A 15,794-nucleotide genomic window follows, 5' to 3' on the forward strand; every position below is an offset into this window, starting at 1 on the left:
ATATCCTATAAAACTGTACCACCTATTATTAAAAATACTTTATCTGCAACAAATTAGAGATTTCAAGACCTGACATCTTTCTGATGAATAACTGTATTGTTTATAGACGGGCAAGCCAATTCACATATTCAATTAACAATACTTAAAGCCCATCAATTTTTTTATATTCCTTTTTACTGAATTCTTTCTACTGTATCTCCTCTACTACTTTTGGAAATGAAGGTTATAGTAACCTCTGCATGCTTTCCAACAATGCTATGACAACTTAATTTCAGCAAGTTCATTACACAATTCTTCTCTATTAGCAGCTTCCATTCTACAGCCTTTGTACTTACTGCAAATTCACAAAAAGAGTCATCTGTAAATACTCCCATTTGAAATACAATGAAAAAGTGATCCGTAATTTCAAATTCTGCAACTTTAAACATGCCTGGCAATTTTCACTATCTACAGTATCCACCATTTACTTCAACTTCAAAATCACTGCACTGCCCTCAATTCTTTATGCATTTTTAGTATTTAAAAAATCCCTAATTTTTTCTCAAATATATTATTTTGCCTCTTCTATGACTATCTTTAATGGAATTCTTGTTTTTTTTCCTGTATTTTAGTTTAGATACCTTATTAACACTTCTGCATTCTGTGAAATTTCATAATGCTTCAGCTTATCTTCTGCAGTCGTAATTACTATTTTCCTTTTATTATCACATACCTTGACACAACATATGTGTTACCTGGCGGATCTTTCTTTAAATAAAGCAATTTTTGTGTAACGTTTTCATCTAGTAAGGTAAATTACCAAGTTTTCAGGCGTATGTCCTCTCAAGTCTGTGGGCAAATTACATTTATATCTTCCTGCACTTCTATCTCAAAAACCACAAATCATGACCCTCAAAGCTCCCTTTGCAGATTTCACGCTCCAGTTCAACTGCAGGAACAAACGGCATCTCTCCAAAAGGGGGAAAACATGTTTCAATTCGGAAATAAAACTTCTTTCCTATTCCCAAGAAGGGAACAGCAAGTTATCAACTATTTTTATTTGCTCACCAATACAGTAAGGACAACATTGTCCCTTTCTCAAAACAGGTCTCTCACAGGATACCGGTGGGCAAGACTCAGAGTAGCATCGAATCACACCATCCATGCAAATGCAGCTAGTGCAGACATTGGGCTTCCAGGACTCAGCTGTCAGAAAAATATCTCCTTCATCATTTTTGCAATAACTGGGCATGCTCTCATTGCTTGATGAAGAGGGCTGAAGAGGTTCATCTGTAAATACAAACAGATTAAGTTACTTAACTTACAGTAGCTAACTCCTTTAGTATTTCCTCAACAGAGGGTTCACTCTTGAAGAACACAATGGAATTGTAACACATTGGCTCAATACTTCAGAAGAACTAGAAGGACAGAGCATTACGCCTCTGCAGCCCTTGTGATGAGGATCTCGTGATGTGCTCTAGAATAAAGTTTATGTGTTTACTGAAAACAAAAAAAAAAGAAAACATAAAAAAAAAGGACAGCAAAGTGAAAAACAATCACCATCAGAACAGCCCCTTGGAAAGCCATTCTGAATGCTCTGAACTGAACAATATAAAGGAATTTACCTTAGATAGATCAAATTTTAAATCTAAAACTTGAATCCCACCTTCTGCCATGTCAGTTCAAATCCTTGAATGATGCAAAGTGAAAAACTATTATGCTGCTGCTGCCTTCACTAGTGGACTTATATGAGCTACTTATGAGCTGTTGAGAAACGAACTTGATAGGGCTTCAGCTTCATGCCAGTGGGTCTGCTGTAATTCCTGTGCCCACATGTGGGGGAGACATTTCTGCAACGAAGCTCTATCTTAACAGACAGTATGGATCAAGAAATATGACTTGTATGTGCAGAGACCATATAAGAAAAGGAGAAGGAAAGAAAGGATTCATAAGGACACTCTGATCAGGTTCTCAGTCTAACTGCATAAGTTATGAGACTAAGCTCCTTATATATCCAGTGAGGAAAGATCAGCTCCTCCAAACAGTTTTTTGAAGTTAAGCAAATATCCACTGTTATTAACAATGAGAAAAATGGAAGTCAGGAACTGGCTGACTTTTTTACTGAAAATATTTTGTCAGAAAAAAACCCACCACACCTCAAAAGAAAATCAACAAACGCCCTGTAGAAGAAAGGGCAAAACCTAACTTCTTTTTTTTTTTTTCCTGAAGTAAAATTTTTAATTTTGTTTTTAATAAAGACAAATGTTTTCTTGATGAGTTTACATACAATTCACAGGTTTGGACGACATTTCCACTGCAATAAGCTCCCTCACTTGCTATGTAAAATAGGAATTCACGTTCATTTATAATTGCATCTCTTTACTTGGAGGAAAGCAATTTCTGTTATCTGCCTGACACTGTGAGGAAGTCTATGAGGAATCTGGCACACCTACTGGACTGGAATGCTTTGATATTACTCAGTTGCCTTCAAGTCACTCTCAAATCATACCAGGTGAAGGTAAAAGCAAACAGAAGTATTTTTGAGACTAAATCCCAAACAGACAAGATAGTAATAAAAAGGTTCATAGATATCAAGGCACGTAGAAATGAAAAGAAACAGGCCTGTATCTGCCTTGCACTTTGACTACTTTTGAAGTTTCTCTAATCCTGCATGTTTCCATAAACCTGCATGTTTCCATAAACAAGCCAGTGCATATTTCATAAACCTTCCAACTAAGGATTCTGGTTCTCATGCAAGCCTTACATTATTAGATTGCACTCAGAGACATTCAAACTTCAGTGCCACAACTCCCATTTATATATAAGACCTCTCGCACACAGTTAAGTTTTGCAGTTAAATAGAGGACTGCAGGCTCTCACTCCAAACTGCTGAAGAACAAAGGCACCACAACAACCAACCGTGCACATACTGAAACATTCATACATTATCAGATCAAGAAAGGACTCTGACGAAAGCTGGTTGTCAGTATATACCTGGGCACTGTGGACAGCAGGAGTCCTGTGTGCGGGTAGGGTTTTGACAAAGAAGAGGTGGACAGACTTCAGTCTCACACAGGACACGTCCGCTGTGGCATGTACATTGTGTGCAAGAATCAATATTCCATGTCTCTCCTTCTACAAAGTATTCCCCACCAGGAGCATGACAGATTGATGGACTAGTGAGCTCTGGCTTCTGCAAAATTATTTCATCTGGGAAAAACAGAATTGGAAGACAGGCAAAATAACTGTGAGACTAATGATTAAGAATGCATCCAAGATTAATAATTTCTGATACTACTGAAAATACTAGGAATAACAAAACCAGCTATGACTTTATGTCACTTTTGACTTCATGTCACCTGCACCTCATGGAAAATGGGAAAAATATAAACAAGAAACAATTTAAGAATCAGTCTGAATAAATGCTAGTTAATATAAGTCAGAGATAACTTCAAGCATTCTTGGCAAGTCAGAAAACACCAAACTTATCTGTGATGTAGAAATTCCAAGAGATGACTGTCATTTTCTGAAAAATTATACTGCTCTGACAGTTCCTTAGCTGCTAAATATTAGCATCAGTGCAATTCCTGAAAGGATGGGTAAGTATGCTTCTCTTCTGGGACTTAGGAAGTCCAGATTCAACTGTCTACCTTTAAGTTTTCCTGAGTGATATGTGTCTGTACCATTTGGTGCCAGATTAAAAAAAGGAAAAGAAAAACACAGAATCCCTTGCCCAAACCTCTAAAAATATATAAGCACTTAACACTAGTGGAAGTGCTTCATCACTTTGTCCATTAAAATAAATAAATAATTAATTATCTGCAGTCTTTAAAGTAAAAACTGCACCCAAGGAGATACCACAGTGGGTAGACTTGTATTTCCAGTGACTGTATCTCACCAAATGAACCTTAATTCCTTTTCACACAACCAATTACATTACCTCTATGGTCCTAAAAGACTCACCCAGCCTCTAGCCCACGTAGTTTAGAGAACAGATTTGACCGCCTTCAAGTTAAGAAAGAAACTGAAACTGCTTCCCTTGTTCATCATGAGTGTCCTTGAACCAGCAGGGTATTAAAAAATGGGGGAACTCTCTTTACTTCTTGGTGTTTTAAAAGAAAAAAGAAACCTGTCCTGCACTTTGTAAGTGTTTAAGCATTTGCCATCAAGAAAAGATTATGGCACAAACTGCATCCCCATAGCCTGCTTAAAATCCTTTGAAGCCCACCCCCATATAAAGGCAATAATAGTTGCCAGCTTACCATGCTGGTTCTTTGGACCTGGAGTGAGTCAATCAGCTTTTTCCATGCACTGTGTGTAGGAATCAAGATGCCTCACACAGCATATTTTATTCAACCACAGAAGCCGTAAGTTTGAAAGTCACACACCACAACATGAAGCTTTAGGCTTGTAAGTGGTGATGTTCTTCAGCCTGAGTTCAACCCATCTAACATCAGACAACTAAGTGCCTACATCAAGAACTGAGCTACCTCAGGTTTCCTCTGCTATGAATGGAGCAGATGAAAGTGACTTTCAGGTAATGACTCTGCATCTCTAAAGCACTTTCTGAAGGTCCCTCTCTCCTACTTAAAGATGCCTAATGTGAACATCATCCTACTCCAAATATCTTGGTTAAGAACCAAGGTTTTTTCAGTCTGAAAAATTATCTGAGAGCTATGAACTTGCCTGGTGGTATGTTAATGGGGCAATTCAAAACTCAGTACATCAGGATTGCTAATTATTTTGACATCCTTATGCCAGACACATTCGAGTGATGTGCTCACAGTCTCACAATTCCAAGCTGCATTCCTATCTACAGAAATCCATGTCATTCACTTAGTAACATCAGCAGGGAATCAATACATTGCAAAATAAAATCAGAAGTACATTTCTAACAAACAGAAAACCTCAGTGGGGGAAACAAAACCACACTGGGACTAATTCAGCCATGTTAATTCATATATTCACATACGCAATCACTTCCAAAGAATGCTGTGTCTCCCTAGCCTTGCAGGAGTTTAGACCATGTACGACTTTGCTAACAGAGAAACTAGGTGACTAGTACTTTGAAAGCAGGAAAGGATGTCAGACAGAGAAACCTACGCAGACACTGTATCTCAAAGGAATGGACACTACTGGGTAAGCAACTGCTCTTTTATACACGAGACCAACATTGCTGGTGCTCAGAATCAAACACTGCTCTCATTCAGAAGAAATGTGAGAAGATAGGTACTGCTGATTTCTTATACTGATCTTTCTTCCACGAACTGAACATTAGCCTTATGAATGGATGTACCCACACTCTTTCTCTGCACACAAAGTAACTAGCCACTGGTGCTGCTGAAAGACCAAAATTAACATTACTCTTGTTTGAATGCTCTGAAGTGTTCTGTATGCGTGGGGTAAATCTATACACACAAGTATGCTGATAGTAGACTGAAATCAGGAACGAGACCTAACAACAGAATTGCTGGAACTGGAACAACCACCCAACATTTTAAATTTTGAATCTTGAATGTTTATCTAATGCAAGACTGACATGCTAACTGTCCCCATCCATATGAAGTATACCGTCCCCTACAATAATACACAAATCATTGTGAAAAGGTAAGTGACTACTGTAGGCATTCCAACAGTTTTGTGCAGTCCTGAATTCCAGCTAGTGTGAGTGGAAAAGAACATCCCTGTCCAGTGATAGGACTTCAGGAATACGATATTCTGTATTTATTGTTTGCTGTTTGTCTGCTTGTGCTGGTTTTGGCTGAGATAGAGTTAATTTTCTTCCCAGTAGCTGGTATAGTGCTGTTTTGGATTTAGTATGAGTTAAACCATGACGCTGCTCCTCATGGAATGATATTCACAACTGAATCTTTTTTTGTGTTGTTTTCTGAATTTTATTTTTTTGCCACACTGAGGTTTCATAGGAGAGAGTACTGTACTATTTAAGACAGGCTGTGGATGTGCATGGGGAGCTGGAGGAAAGAATGACAATATCTGATGAGATGCATATGGACCAACACTGCATGCTGCTATGGCAAAAAAATGTGCCCCAAGCTGATAAAACACTAAGGTTCCCTTTTAAAATCTTGTGATTTCTAAATTCCCTGTCAGACTAGCCAGATACTTGAGAATGGGAGAGAAGCAAGTGAGTGAAGGATCGTTCGCCTAGTGTGCATAACTCCTTAGTGTTTCCACCTCAGCTAAAGATTTCATTAATGATTGCCATTATTAAGATGCTAAGCACTAAGAGTTTGGCCTCAGCAACCACTGCTAAATTGCTTCATATTGAAAATAACTCTGGCTCCACGAAAGCCATTGACAAAAGCAACACCATGGCTGGTCCTGGAACCACACGAACCACAGATACTGCGTGCCCCGTCTTGATGCTGAGAATGCAGTGGTGCAGACTGAGAAAGGCTGAAAAGCAGACAGACTTTTTGGTGTCCCACATCGTTTTGGGGACTGCGTTTTTTCAGGTACCACAAGGTGTGAACTGGATTGAAGATCACCATTTTTCTAAGCAATCTAAGGAGATTGGTTATCTTAGGTCCTAGGGAGGATACACTCTACTCTGTCACTTTCAGAAAGAGTATCTGGCCACTTATTTTGGCCCTAGGATTTCCTGTTCTTTACAAAAAATTTGAAAGAGTTCATAATTGGTTGTATCTTGCCAGTGCTGTCTTACCATTTTGCTATTCATCATGGTTTTACGAGCCTCCTTGTTCCTATTTGTAACATGACTTCCCATAAAGTCAAAGACAATATCATTGTATTACAAATTAGTCCATTTGGCACATAAAATATTGTAGCAATAATTCTGAAGACAGAAGGCATGAATCTTATACTCTACCCACACTCTAACAGCTTTCATAGATGTTTTTCATATTAAGATTTATTATTAAAATTGTATTGGAATTAATTGTACTTGGCCTTCCCACCTAAATCATTAAAATAATCTTCTATTGCTGGTGGCACAGAAGCCTTCTCCCAGAACACAGAATCATATTGTTCAATTACTTAAGATGTCTGTTTAAATGTGTACTGCTTTGAGGGATTGTGAAACATAGATCAGGAGACGAATTTTAATAAAGCTCCAAACTGAAAACAAAAAAATGTAGTGGCTTATTATAATATTTGCTCTTACAGGTAATAAAATTGTACATGAGTACAAATTTGCTATCATAGCTAATAAAGACAAGAAAATTTTTCTAGTTTAAAAACTTCAATGTGTCAAAAATTAACATGTTAGGACCCAAAATATGCACATGCTTTAAATATTTAAGTTCCCATTTTTCACATCTGAGATCTTAATGAAAGCCACTCATCTTGTCATACTCAGGCATGGAAACCTTCATATATACCTATTACCGAATGATCTATGAGATTATTTTAATGTATTTGGAAACAGAATACATGTGAAAGGAAACCTGATTACAAAGCACACAGAAGAAAGCACGTTACCTGGACATGATGGGCAACACTGCCCTGGATGTATGGTGGGGTTGCCACAGTTAGGAACTGGGCAGGTGATCAAGGCACACATTTCCCGTCCGTTGTGACAGTAACATTCTCTGCAGCCATCGTGCCAGCTCTCCTCATTCTCGTGTCGGCGCCCATCCATTGACAGGCAAGAGCCTGTTTTAACAGGAGGCATAAGAGAAGCAGTTGCCTCTGCACAAAATCAAAGGAAAATTAAATGTCCTGATAAGCATATGTTGCTTAGGCAAAACCCACACCAGCTTCATGCCTGGATTGCACGTATTTTTAAAGCACATCTAAAATAAAGTCATTAATAATTCTATCATTTACACTTAGAAATAAAGTAACAACACACATGAAATAATTAAAAGGTATACTGAAGGGGATGGTAGGATGCAGTAGAATGTGTTTCTTTGGAAAATATAACAACTTCTTTCTGTTGCACCTATGCTGTTTTTAATCATAGGGAAATGCAGTACTGGCTAAATAATATAAATGCAGTGGATGGAAATAGCAGAAAGCACAGAGCATATTTAAAATTAAATATTTAAACAATACAGTGTATTAGATTATGATGTGTGTATGTGATAGCGAGTAGTATATAAAAGCATTTACAAGAGCTAAGGACGGTCTTACATCATGAATGACAAAATTACAAGGAAGTTCTAAGAGGGTCATGCTAGATACTGGAAACATTTCACAAAACCCCTACCAGAAATTATTTGTTTACATTACTATGATAAATGAGATGTCTGGAAGATAACTGCTCTGACAATTTTATCCCTCATTCTTAGTTTTTACTGAGATGAGGATACAGTAGCTTGGACTGCTGCATTACTTGCACTCATCCAGAACATGCAAGCAGTTAATCTATGGAGGATAAAGTCTCATTTGTATCTTAAGAGGTATTTAAGTGCTTCAGGATTCCGGCTCAATACATTCTTTGTTAATCGGCAGAGTGAATTTAGAGCTCAGCACTCCATCACCCACATCATTATGATGACGGACTTAGGATCAGTTTGTCAGTGAACCGACTTGTTTTCAGCAGTACGTCAGTCATGCTCTGCTGACACTTGCATACATATAAGATTATTTGTATTAAGTTGCTTATTTCATTTTCTGTTTAAAAAAGGATGCAGTATGAAAAGTAATAATGTTTATATGTAATTTTAGTAAGGGTTTTTTTGTTGTTGTTTTTTTTTTTTTTTTTTACTAACATGTAGGTCAGACCATCAGCTGTGGCAGATCTATCAAAGACCGTCTAAGAACCACAAGCAGATGGGTACAAAGTTAGTTTGACATCAAAATAAGAACCAAACACACAGAAATTACATTAGTATACCATTTTGTGAATTAAAAAGAAAAACCATGGCATAAGGATAAAACACTTCTTAAACAGACTTCATCCTATTGCACAAACAGAAATACTATGAAAAAAAATTTACATTCAGTTATGACACTTTTATACTTTAGTAACAGATTATATATTAATTCCTGTTAATTCAAACATCTCTGATCAAATATCACTGGAATACTGTCCTACACTAAAATGATTATTGACACACAAAAGTCTTAGATGGTAATACCCTTCCTCTTCCTTAATAAACAAAGTATCTGATGTAATCAAACTTTTTTTCCCTATATAAAGTATGATCTAAAATTTGGAGAAACAAACCAAGCATATAGGCAAGTACTGAAAATTAACTTCACAAACTAAGATTGTTTTCACTTTTCAGTTTTTAATTACAGTTAGTACAAAAGACAATAAAGAAGAAAACAAATGCCCAAATACAAAATGAGAATAACTGGATAACTAGAGGTATGGTTGAAACAATCTGGGATTATAGTAGCTCACAAATAAGAAGGTAGCAGTAATGTGACACCACTGCAGAGAAGGCAAGTTCAATCTAAGATACAAGTACAGGAGTGCTGTAAATTTAAATGCAGTACAACTATCTCTACTAGTCAGAAGTTTTTGCTACTGCTAAAGTACAATATTCAGGTTTTGAACTGTGCTGAGAGACTAAAATAACTGGGTTTACTTGATTTAGAGAAGAAAAAACAACCCAAAAATATTTATGGGTCTCCAGTTACAACACCTTAAATATTGCAAGAATTCTAAAGGGAATGGCGCTTAGCTGTTCCGTATGTCTGCTGAGCTTAGGACAAGAAGTTACTGGTTCAATTTGTAGAAAGTGAAGCAGAAATATTAGAAAATTTATTTTAAAATTTCACATATTGATAACGACAGGGAAAGATTATTTTCGAGAATGTTGGTGATGTGGTTTGGTTTTTTTTTGGTTTTTTTTGGAGAGTGGAGATTCTTAATAAATTAAATCAGACAAACTTCTGTGAAGGATTATCCAGATACACTCTGTTTTAGAAGACAGTAGAGAAATAGACTCTCAGTTCTCCAGAGGACTACCCCAGCCCTGTACTTTTATGGTTCCACTTCTATTAATCCTAGCATAAGTTATTCCTGGCAGAAGCAATTTAGAGCATAGAGCTAATTCACGGGCAGAGGATTTACCCATCCCTTCCTCTTACTTAAGGATTTTGGGTCAAAATTTTAACAAGGACTCACAGCTCCCCCAGAACATACTGGTGATTGTTCCAATTATTCTTGGACAAGCTGCTAATGAAGTGATATGCTCATAGCTTGGTATCTTTATGGTCATGATAACAATAAATACTACTTTGAAAGTGATCAAGTCATTTTTGCTGAATATTTGTGCAAATTTTGAAACTCATCCTTGTTACGGAAAGCACTTAGAACTGTGCATATACATAATTAGTAACTAAAGCGTTGCATGTGTTTAGATGCTGGGATGCAATTATGGCACACCTAAAAAAACCACGTTGTGTATATTCCATCACAGCACCATGACAATCAGGAAGAATGTGTTGATTGTGAACATGGAGACAAATGACAAGATAAGTGATGAGAATTGTCTTGATGGGACTCCATTCAGCAGTTAGCCTTTCTTACTTAATTTTTAGAATTTTTATTTCTAGTAAAAGTCATATATTGCAGCTTATGTCAGTGAAATCTCTCCCTGATTCTCATATCCACAAGGCACGTTTATAACATTTCTGTTTTTTTTTGCCAGAAGTCTTAACAGTTTTGTTATAATTGTCAGCAGTGTATGATGTCATGTGGAGAAAACAATGTCATATCCTTCTGTCTCATATAATTGCACATTTGCCTTCAACTAACGGCGACTGACTTCAGGAACTCATACACTTTTTTCCAGTTCCATGTTCCCATAAGCTTATCTTATTATATTTTATTTCTCCCGGGTAAGCACTCTCTACTCATTGTTCCTCGAGACCACGTGAAAAGTGTCGGAGAAACAGCACTCTAATTTTAGGTGGTGTACAGGGCATCTATCAAATCCAAAACTTCAGTTTGTAAAGAAAAGATGATAGTGAAGAAGAGAAGATGAACACTGCTACTGAATGACCCCCCATGCCCCAACTACCTTATTTATAATAGTTACTTATTAAAAGTGTGATCTAATTTTTATTAGTGATAATGAACTGACTTTTGTGACTCTGCAATGGCAGATGAAAGTGGAGCTGAGGCTTTCTGTTGAAGCCAAGATGAAAACAGGTGATAAACACCTGCAAAACAATACACACCTTTGAGGAAAGTTGAACCGACTCCCCCACCAGTTACCTTATTTCAATTCTTACGCACTCTGTGCAGTATTCCTTTTCTTTTGCTCTAGTTTCCAACTGCTTTGAAAATAAGTTGTAATTAGAGGTGGTAATGCACTCGCACCTACCTCTGCACTTGCAGATAACACAGCCGTGGTTGTTCTGCTGGAAGCCCATCGGACAGATTTTACCACATGGCAGTTCTGGGCATTTCTTACACCGACAGATTTCACAGCCATGCTTGTTCTTCCTAGACAATCAAAAAAATTTGCAAAGGGTCAGCAGGTCACTTTAAATATCTACATGTCATGATTTTTAAAGTAAAAGCATTCCCTAAACAAGTGACTGATCAAGTAAAGAAAATTATCGTTAACTGTCACCCTTAGATTCAGCAGGTCTATGGGGTGTACAGGTCTCCATCCCTGGCATATGTTCCCCTCGACACGACTGGCAAGATCTCTGCATTTGGTACTTTCAAGATATAGCAGATCATATTATCTGCTTGTGACAACTATTGATGATCAATTCTTTTTTCAAGTGAAAAAGTAGAAAGAAAAACTTCTAGAACTGTGAAGAAGTTGGAGGGGTAGTAGGAATCTGTTATAATTACCATGTTTTTATAACAGAAATTACTGTTATCTTTTTTCCTCCAACAATAAGTCAAGAACAGTAGATTTCCTCTCTTGCATATTAAAACTATGAAGAGATTTCAAAACACATTAAATAAGCAGACACAAAGCTTACTTGAAAACTAGCATGTGGAATGTCAATAACCCATATAAAAAGTATCAGACACAGTAACATATTTTGAAACAGATAAAATCAGAGAACTTTTCAGCAGACACAGTACAGAGAATTAAGAACACAAATGCTTCCAAAGCTTCCAGATGAAGCTAGGCAGGAGTCTAGAGCACCACCTGATAGCATCTCTTCACAGCACCATAAACATGCTGCTTCTGAGAATCCTATACTGAATATTTGCTTGTCTTTTTTTAAGACGACATATAATACCATTCAAACTTTAGGCACAAGTGTGCTATTTTCCTTCATATACAGACAGAGGAATTTTCTGTTCCTTCCCAAGATACAGGGGGAAAAAAAAAATTGATTTTCATGGGTCTGCTGATAAACATATTGCTTTAATGAGTTAACTCACTAAAATTGGGAAAAACATTTATTGGGAAGCTAACAGATCCCTCATTGAATACTACACCATTAAATACACATCAGTTCTCCCCAAAACAAAGACAAGACACAGGAAGTTAAAGAAGAACATCTAGAGGGACAGAGAAGAAACAAATTGTGTAAATCTATAGAAAGTCTTACTTCAAGCTCTAGAAAATTTTATGTAACTTTTAGTTAAAAAGCCGAGGAAAACAAATCATCACACAGTAGGATGGAGAATGGAAGACCTTCTGTCCTCCTATCTATCTATTTTTTCGTCCTTAATCTCTGTAACCACAGCCATTTTAATATCAAAAGAGATGCTTCTTTCCATTAACACGCACAGTTTTCAAATAGTGAACTCTATTGAGCAGTTTTTTTCAGACAATGGTGAAAAGGTTTTGGTTTCTTTAAAGATGCACAAATTCAAGATCTTCCAATTACTAACCATTGACAGTCTTTAAAAAAAAAAAATTTCAAACATGATGATTACTCCTTAACTTTTCACTCTCTAATATACTTTTATTTTAATACTTGCTCCTTTAGTCTCCTATTTGTGACCAAAGTTTTACATTAAAACAGAGATTTGTCTTTCGTTACATCCCATGCTTTTGATGGTCATAACAGGCTTGGAAGTCACATAAGGCTTGCTATTTTAGAAAAGAAATTGGCACAGTACAGTAAAGAACTGAACAAATGTACTGTACAACTACAAATCTAAATTTTAGCACCAAAGTAAGACTTGAAGTGAAATGATCTGTTACATACATAGTTATCTTTAAATATTGTTGATTTCTTTCACTGTAATTTGTATATTTTGTAGACAGTGACAAGATTAGGATGCTTATTTCCTTTTTTTTTTTTTAAAAAAAGAGTAGTCTTAACACTTACTAAACACTCATTTAAAAATACCAGCCAAGCACTGTGCATAATTAAATTACATTCTACATTTAAATCCAGAATTTAAATTGAAGATTATTTTCCAATTAGCTTAAAGTTTAAAGTTCAAGGGTTTTTTAGGTGTACAAAAATGCAAGGGAAAGATCATCCCAACGACAGGGTTCCTAAAACACTAGCATCAGCTTGAAATCAACTGTTTTGAAAAACACCTTTATCTTACTCCCAGCTACCATACTATGTCCATTAATATTTCCTGTCATTTCCAGAATGCTTTTGCTACATAGTTCATATAGATCTTCTAATAAAACTGTTTTATGCACACTTTAGTTAAAAAAAAAAAGAAGGAGAAAGTAGAGGCTGTGTTTCAGCTTATCTAAGTACACAAAACACACACAGAAATCTGTAATTTCCTCTGTAGGTCAATATACTAAAATGAGTCATACATACTGGCTAAAAATTACCACTCTTTACAACAAGCAGTGTAATTCCGAGAGGCCGAACATTATCTTTTTTTATAATGCTTTCTATTTGAAGACGAGCCATGTGGTTCAGTGCTAGCCTGTGCAGGAGTCCTGACCTGTGTGATGTTTTCACTGACCTCCCCCAACTCCTTTGAACAGGATATGGTATGATGGGGCAGAGAGCATGCCTTCGGCTGGGGAGTGCCTGGGCAAGTCATTAAATGGTCCAGATCTGATACTCCATGAGTTAATGTCTGATCAAGGTGTCATTTTATCATGTCTAGGACTTCAAATTAATAGTTGCAAATTGCAAGATTCAATATTTAAGCTTTTTAACTTTAACCTGTTTACCATTTTTCATTCTTTTCACTAAATTCCAGATACCTTCCACTTCTGAAGATCTGAGTTTCCATTTTGAAATGTATTACTTTGTAATTTTAGTCTTCCTCAGGGTTACAAAGTAAGTCTAGTAAATCTAGGAAATAAAGACTGTCTTAGCATCCTCCTCTTCAACGTCATAAACCTTATTTTAAAAAAATTTTTCCTACTCTTATGTGACGGTGTCTCACATTTTCTTAAGACATTGGCTGCTTCCTCCATGAGTTTAGAAAATCACTGGGATTTGTGCCTGAAATTTGTATCCTTTAAGAGATTATCCTTGACACACGATTGACATTGAAAAATACCTGCACCTAGGACTAAGTATCTCTGTGCTTAAAGTGCTCCTGCTGCTCATGGACAATACTCATAGGCCTTTTTTCTATCCTGCTCAGAAACTGAGCATTCCAGCAAAATGAATTATTTGATCAATTCCTTTATATAAAGCTAGGCCCATCTGCCTTTTTTCCCTTCAGTCCTCTGATTTTCATTCAGAAGACCGAAACTTTCCTGGGTAGACAGACAGCATTAAAGTAAGCTTCAGGTATGTCCTCATTAAAGAAGATGGCACAGGCACCTTTACATGTCCCCATACAATCAGCTAGATTACTGTTGACACATACCACAAATTTATCAACAATAATCACCTTAAGTGCTTAGGCACAGGTGTCAGCAGGGTGATACTCAGATCACACAAACTAAGGGACTCTATAGACCAACAAGATTGCACTCAAACACAGAAAATCAGTTTATTAAAGTGCAAAGTATATTAGGCTCCATTGTTGGGTTCTTATCTTTCTCATTTTTAGAGATTTCTCCTTTAAGGCCTTTGAAAATAGTGCAGGCACATCTTGCCTAAAGTGCAACAAGAGAAGACCAGTAAAATTATTTCAGATTTTTGTTGTTCAAAAAGGTATTCTTCATGACTTTTACTGGTGTGTCAGAGTATAACCCTTAACATCACAGGTCAAATTCACTGCAATCTGAGGGTCATCTTCCAATTATACATAAGGATCTTCCTCAGCTTTGTTTAAAATCTTTAGAAAAACAGTTAAGTCAGAGTTCATGCGAGAGAGAGAGATCATGAAAGTCAGACGTCTCAAATCAAGTAACAAGTTTCTGAATTAATCAAAGTTGATTAATGCATTAATTAATTCATTCAGTTCACATAGAACAGCCAACTTCACTGCAAAACCAACACTAAAAAGTAGCATAGAAGACAACAGTAAAGAGAAACTTTTGCTTAAGAAAAGAAAGTAAAAATCAGAAGTTGCAGAGTAAAAATATATGCAAGCAGAAGTAAGGGCTGCATCCTTACTGAAAACTAAGGAAGAAAAGAGGACCAAAGAAAATACTATTTTTTTAGCAGTTATACACGGTCTGGTCATTAATGACGTAGACTTAAATCAAGAACATTACTGCCAGTCACACACACTGGGAGCACTGGCCCAGGAATGGAAATTTACTGTCTTATCTTAAAAGAATATTTGCTTTTTCCTGAAGATTCAGAATTTTGAAGGTAAAAAAATACTCCGTTCACCACACGTTATTAAGGTCTTTACTATGTTCCATTTAAAGTTGTAAAAATACTGTCCACTTTCCTGTAAACAAAAGTTACGGTTTAATATAAGCAAACCAGACAAACTTGTGCATTATGTGAAAGACAGTATTTCTTCCTAGATCCATGATGTTGGGAAAAGCATTGTACAATAAACTAAAAGAATGTAACAGTAAACACATTTACAGAAACAAAACACATTAATAGTAAATGAC

At 36.4% G+C, this 15,794-nt stretch overlaps 1 protein-coding gene across 1 annotated transcript in view; it reads right to left on the bottom strand.

Moving 5' to 3' along the window:
- The window catches only part of CRIM1 (cysteine rich transmembrane BMP regulator 1), a 193,834-nt gene that overhangs the window by 9,185 nt on the left and 168,855 nt on the right, over positions 1-15,794 (bottom strand). Inside the window, exons 12-15 of the mRNA XM_086460919.1 lie at positions 11,247-11,368; positions 7,441-7,650; positions 2,974-3,189; positions 1,048-1,269 (exon numbers count right to left, since the gene is read on the bottom strand). Coding sequence (XP_086317045.1) covers positions 1,048-1,269; positions 2,974-3,189; positions 7,441-7,650; positions 11,247-11,368 — 770 coding nt within the window. The remainder of the gene's footprint in view (positions 1-1,047; positions 1,270-2,973; positions 3,190-7,440; positions 7,651-11,246; positions 11,369-15,794) is intronic.

This window comes from Leptosomus discolor, chromosome 2 (genome assembly GCF_034619465.1).
Source record: "Leptosomus discolor isolate bLepDis1 chromosome 2, bLepDis1.hap2, whole genome shotgun sequence".
NCBI classification, from domain to species: Eukaryota; Metazoa; Chordata; class Aves; order Leptosomiformes; family Leptosomidae; genus Leptosomus; species Leptosomus discolor.